The 6689-nt window shown below is 41.4% G+C and overlaps 1 protein-coding gene across 1 annotated transcript in view; it reads left to right on the top strand.

Annotated features, from left to right (window-relative positions):
- Positions 1-2833: 2833 nt before the first annotated feature.
- LOC103398992 (zinc finger protein with KRAB and SCAN domains 7-like) overlaps positions 2834-6689 on the top strand; it is a gene marked incomplete at its 3' end in the record, with an annotated part of 6148 nt that continues 2292 nt past the window's right edge. The window contains exons 1-3 of the mRNA XM_025053934.1: positions 2834-3242; positions 3347-3685; positions 3855-4036. Of these exons, the coding sequence (XP_024909702.1) occupies positions 3074-3242; positions 3347-3685; positions 3855-4036 (690 nt within the window). The remainder of the gene's footprint in view (positions 3243-3346; positions 3686-3854; positions 4037-6689) is intronic.

Here is a 6689-nt window from a genome sequence, read left to right as displayed (position 1 = left end):
TAAAATGATAATATAAATTAATAACATCATTCGGACAAGTTGGGCGGGCCGGATTACAAAGGCAAACGGGCCACAACTGGACCCCCGGGCCTTTGCTCATGCCTGGTTTGTGCTCGTGTTCTTAGAAATGAAGGCTCTTCCAGTCGTGAAGTTGCCAAGAAACTTGAGATTTCCTAAAACAGTGTGTACTACTCCATTTAAACAGGAGTGGAGGGAGAAGTGGGAGGCGCCGATCCACAACTGAGCAAGATGACAAGTTCATTAGAGCCTTTAGTTTGAGAAACAGGCGGCTCACGGGTCCTCACCCGCAGCTTCTTTAACTGGTACCTGTGAAACGCCAAGATCTTCACAAGGTCTACAGTGAAGAGTTGACTCTGGGATCCTGGCCTTCTGGGCAGGGTGGGGGGTCGGGGGGATCATGTCTGAGGCTGGCCAATAAAAGGAAAAGATTGATCTGGACAAATGAACACTGACATTGGACAGATGAAGATGTAATGGCCCGTGCCGTCAGAAGATCTCGACCCCATTAAGCTGTTCTGGGAGCAGCTTGACCGTACGGTGAACCAGAAGAGCCCATCCAGTCAATCCAGGTTGTGGGAAGTCATTCAGGAAGCGTGGGGTGGAATTTTTTTTAGATTACCTCAACAAATGAACAGAATGCCAAAGGTTTTTGAAAATGAACTATTATGAAATGATTATTCCAAATAGAAGTCATTATTCTAATCTTGTATATAAGCTATTCCTTTTGCAACTCTTTTGAGCAATAAAAATGTGTGTTTTACTGCACCGTTAAATTCTATGGTCGACCCCAGACTTTTGAACGGTGGTGTATTTAAATTAGAGCTGTAATCTTTTAGAGGAGTGGTCGATCATGTCGTGCATGAGTTGATTTTTGGGCCCTTCCGGCTGATGAATTATTAATCAGGAGGACCGTACGGAGTGTCGATGGTGGAGTTGTCGGAGACCCCGTTTCACAGGTATCAGTCTGTCTTCAGAACACCCCCTTGTTTTCTCTAACTTGGTGTAGCCCATCACCTTAGTGAGTAGGCAACACTTCCGCCACTGCCCCGCTATATCGTTATCGGTTGATATCGGAATCGAAAATTAAGTGTTTGGACAATATCGGCATATCGGATATGGGCAAAAAGGTAATATCGGACATCCCTAGAAAAAAAGTCAAATCAAAAGTTTTCACATCACAGCTCGACTACAAACATGACACATCACCTTCAAATGATACAGTCTTTTTCCTACGTCAGGGTGCTCCGTCCGTTCTGATGATATCGTCATATTTCAGTGTTTTGGTCTAATAATCATTTTATAGCGGCCAGCGTCCCTCAGATACACCCAGACCACGGTGGCTGTTCAGAGCCCCCTATCATCCAAACGCCAGAATGACATCACAAAGAGAGTTGTAAATGTTGTTGCTGTTGTCGAGGCCCGAGGTTTTAAGAACGTGTTAAAAGTTGTGGGACCCGGTGATACAGCGCCAGCACGCGGACAATACGGCATGAGCTATGCTCACGGTGTGAGGGACTAAAAGAGACCGTGTTAAAGTTAGTACGACACAGCGAGGCACTGAGCTGGACCTCAGACACGTGGACATCAGTCCTTTATGACTGTGACTGGAGATCACAGAGAGTTGAACTGGAGACAAAACCAATAGAAGAGTCGAACAGGAAGAAACATCGCTGCCTGTTTCATGTTTCGGTTTGTTCTGAGTGAGCCGACCTCGTTATTGTTATGCACCTTTTGTTTAAAATGTATCAAAGTAACCTTTTTATTATTATGGACATTTATTGATAGTATCATTGTTGGATTTGGGGAGTTTATTTTTAGCCTACCGCACAATAAGTGCACGGCTTTTCGTTTTGATATTTTAGTTCTGATATCACTGGTTTACGGAGCCCCTAAAGGGACATGGGGGAAAAAGAAAGAAACGTAACTCGTGCTCACGAGATACTTTCTCGTGAGCACGAGAAAACACGACAAAACAATCATGTACAGTACGTACGATTGGGAAATCTAAGATACCGACATGCCATGCGTGACATATGTACTGTATATATGGTAAGCATTTAATTAATGTAGGATACCTCATTTAGACACAGGAGGGCACTGTTGTTGTTGTTGTTGTTGTTCTACCGTTGATAACAGTGTAGGGAGGTTCGTGAAGGGTAAATACGTATGTACGTCATCCTCTTCATCCTTCTGAGAGTACGCATCCTAATAACGATCTCATCCACTGAGTCCAATAATTGTAAAATCTCACCATGACTCGAGCCAAGCATAAAGTACAATTCAACTGAATCGTGTAAACGAGCCATATTCTTGGCTCTCAGGTGGACTGTCATCATTTCATTCATTTCAATTTTATTTATAGAACGCATTTCATGCACAAAGAAAACTCCGTGTGCTTTACAGACATGACGTAATTACGTGAAAGTTATCACGAAATACACTGGTCCCTCTCCGATCGCAGTCGTTGCGATAGGAGGGTACAACAACAGTGCCCTCCTGTGTCGAACTGAGGTATCCTACATTAATCAAATGCTCACCATATATACAGTACATATGTCACACATGACATGCCGGTATCTTAGATTTCCCAACCGTACGTGCTGTACATGACTGTTTGTTATTTTAATGTATTACCCTGTATGTATGTGTGGCAAAATGTCTTAGAGATACTTTCTCGTGAGCACAAGATACGTTTCTTTTCTTTTTTTTTTCTTTTTTCCCATGTCCCTTTAGGGGCTCCGTACTAGTTGACATATTTATATATTTATAGAAATCATGGGCTGTGATTCTGCGCAGACGCGCGTGATGTAAAACGTTGTCACCTCACAGCCTCAAGTATGAAATGAATTTCAGTTCAAAGCTATTAGGTCAAAACCGATTTATTATAAAGCAAACAGGACTGTTAAAGTGTGTCGCTGGAAAAGCCGGAACTTTACTAATGTGACGCACACAGGAAGTGTACGTCTTAGCTTTAGCCTCGTGTTCAACCAGAGAGCGGTTAAACCACCGTTGGTCGTGTTTCCTAAAAGAATCATCTTTCGACGAAGCAGCGATGTCTTCAGGACGGTTTAGAGAATTTATCAACGAACGATTAACCGCTGCTGCTGAGGAAATATTCACAGCTTTTGAAAAAACTATCAGCAACTACGAGGAAGAGGTGGATCGGTACAGAACCATGCTGGACATCGTTTGTAAACCGGAAGTGAAGTTACATCGAATAGGTCTGTAAAAGAAGGACGATGTAGAAAACAGTTAGGAAAGTCTCACCCAAGGAAAAGTGTCTGGAACTCTTTTTTTTTACACCTTTTTAATTGTTGTCCTCCAGAACTTCCACGTCATTTCGATGATCCAGGACCATGCAGACCAGGGTCCTCACATAATGGAGAGAACAATGGGGAGAACATCTGCATCAGTCAAGATGGAGCAGAAGTTGTTCTGAAGCAGGAAGATGATGAATTCACATCCTGTCCAGAAAGTCAGGAAGTTGGTCCCATGGAGTCAGAACTGGAACAAGACCAACAGTTCCAGTGTCAGAGTCCTCCTGCAGTTCTCCTGAGCAAAGACCAGGATGGAAGTGAAGATGGAGAAAGAACCATGGTCCAGGTTGAAGAAGACACAGATCTTCTACAGAGGCTGCAACCAAAAATACAACTCCCCAAGATAGGTGTGTAAAACATACATGTTCCATGTTAGTACTAGTCATTGTCTAGTTGAACTGGTCATGTCACTAACATGGTAGAGGGAAGTTGATGTTGACGTCGTTGTTTCTAGTCTTTGTTCAAGGTAACGTGGTCACAGTTTGAATCCATGTCTTTCATCTGTTTCTTCTTCAGTTCTCTCCAAACTTCACATCCTTAAGGAGAAGGTTCCCTCTGATCAGCATCTGTCTATGAAGACAAGTGACCAGAGTCTGGACCAGTGCAAGTCAGAGTCACTAGTAATCAAACAGAACCATGAGGGAGTCAGCGTCAGTCAGGAGAGTGCCTTATCACCTGGGAAAGGAGGAAGTGATGACATGGAAGCAGAAGAAGACTCTGACCATCAGTCCCTCTCTGCTGCAGCTCAAGGTCAAGGTCAAGGTCAGACACCAACAGTCAGTCAGACAACAGATGACAACAACACTAGTCCAACTGAATGGGTGTCAAACAGTGACCCCAACACTCCCCCTGGTAAAAAGACCTTTAGATGTGACACTTGTGGAAAATATTTCCTCAGGAAGTCTCATTTACAAAGGCACATGAGAGCTCACACGGGTGAGAAACTCTACTCATGTCAGGTCTGTGACAAAGTGTTTAATCAAATTTCAAATTTAAATCTACACATGAAGTCTCACACAGGAGAGAAACCATATTCTTGTGAAACATGTGGAAAAAGATTTACTCGAAGTACAGCATTAACCCATCATAAGAAAATACACACAGGAGAGAAACCATACACTTGCAAAACATGTGAGAAATGTTTTTCAAATAAAGTCAAATTAAATGATCACATGAGAACGCACACAGGAGAAAAACCTTATTCTTGTGAAACCTGTGGGAAGCGATTCAGATTAAGTTCCACATTGTTTTACCATGTGAAACTGCACGTTGCAAAGAAGCCGTACACTTGCGATACCTGTGGGAGAGAGTTTGCGCTAAATTATTACTTGAAGCAGCACATGAGGAATCATACAGGTGAGAAACCTTACTCCTGTGAAACCTGTGGGAAAAAATTCAGTTTTAATTCATCATTAAAATACCATTTAATGTCTCATACTGGTGAGAAACCCTACATTTGCAACACATGTAAGAAGGGATTTGCAGCAAAAACCCATCTGAAAATGCACATGAGGACTCACACAGGTGAGTAACACATTTGTGCAGCACTTTAACATGAAGGAGTAGACGACAGGTCACGCAGATGAAACGACGCATCCTCTTAAAACCTGAAGCAAAAGATTTTGTCATGTTTGAAGTTTTCAGATTATTATTCTTGTGTTTCCATGTCATTGACGTACAGTACATGGGAGAAACCACACCAACGTTTGACAAACAGGTGGGATTTTCTTTTTTAAGTTGGTCCTGCAGTGTTGTTCTTAAACCAGAATAAATGAATGTTTGTGTTGTGAATGAGGTCAACCTCCAAAATCCCAAGTGTGAATAATCATTGTATGTGTTGTGCCTGCAGTTATTTTGTGTTTTTGTCAAATAGTTTGTCTGTCATTTTACTGGAAACTGCTTGTGTTTGAAGAGAAAATGCCAGTCTTTCAAATTCAAGTTCCCAGAGTTCTGCACACCGAGTTGTGCTTCTCATCATAGTCGGCCAGTCAATTTTAATTATATTAAATGTTTTTCTTGATATTTTTCCATGGTCATCCTATCATTTGAATTAGTTGTAGATAAAACAGGTGAGAAAGACTGACCTCTACCGACAGATTGAAGGTTTTAATTATTTCACAGCTCTGGTAGATAGATAGATAAAGGAGTTTGACAAAAACGATTGATGAAAGTTATCATTTGATTACTCTGTTGTTGTTTGTTTGTTTTTTTTTTCCAAAATTAAAACTTAAGTGAAAACGAGAACTCGTTTTTAATCTTACAACGTCTGGTTATTAAAGAAAGTCGGTTCATGTGTCTTTGGAAAAGCCGGAACTTTATAATCTGACACACCGGAAGTTTACGTCTTAGCTTTAGCTTCGCGTTCAACCAGAGAGCGGTTAAACCACCGTTGGTCGTGTTTCCTAAAAGAATCATCTTTCGACGAAGCAGCGATGTCTTCAGGACGGTTTAGAGATTTTATCAACGAACGATTAAGGAAATATTCACAGCTTTTCAGATGAACCGTCCTTCAGAAGGATCTCAAATCAGAAATTCCATGTAGCTCTAAGTAACTTCAAGGACTTGATAAAGAACGTGGTGACTCTACGTTCTTATAGTTGTGGTCCCTGTTTATTTTTACTTTAATGTGTTTTATATCGTTGTTTCTGATTGGCTGCTACCTTGGCTCAGAGAGTTTTAATTTGACGGTTACTTCCTTTGTTAGATGAAGGTAAATAAAGAATTAATGGCCTGTCCCTCTGTTGACCGTTTTCTCGTGTCTGTTGTTTAAATAAAGTTTAAATGTTCGTTAAGCCACGTGCAGGAGTGGGTCGTTACGGGAATAATGATGAAAGAGTCACGTGAGTTCATTCACAGACAGTGTGCGATTTAAGCTTCAGTTCTGAGCAAATACAAGGGTCGAATAGTCAAATCTTCGGGACCAATTTAATATATATTTATATATATTTCATATCCGGTGTTGATGTGAAAACGGTGACTTTTAGAGCGGACAGAGAAAATAGGAAGTTCCTGTTCCATTTAAACACCCCGACGGAGCTGCTGTTTTTAAAGAGATGTGACGTATGTTCGGCCCAAAGTTCACAGAGGTCAACTCCCATAAGTCTTAGGTTGTGTCTTCAACTGTGGTTAAAAAAAAGAAAAGACATTGTATCGAAAGAAAGGTCGGAACCTAATGATGTGACACACACAGGAAGTGTGCGTCGTGATATTATCTCAGTCTCCCGTGACTGTAAAAGCACTTAGTAGAAGAAGAGAAAATCTTTCGACGAAGCAGCGATGTCTTCAGGAAGGTTTAGAGAATTTATCAACGAACGAGTAACCGCTGCTGCTGAGGAAATATTCACAGCTTTT

Source organism: Cynoglossus semilaevis, unplaced genomic scaffold (genome assembly GCF_000523025.1).
Source record: "Cynoglossus semilaevis isolate Cse_v1.0 unplaced genomic scaffold, Cse_v1.0 scaffold2457, whole genome shotgun sequence".
Classification (NCBI taxonomy): domain Eukaryota; kingdom Metazoa; phylum Chordata; class Actinopteri; order Pleuronectiformes; family Cynoglossidae; genus Cynoglossus; species Cynoglossus semilaevis.
The sequence above is the reverse complement of the archived record's forward strand: the minus strand, read 5'-3'. Positions and strand labels throughout refer to the sequence as shown.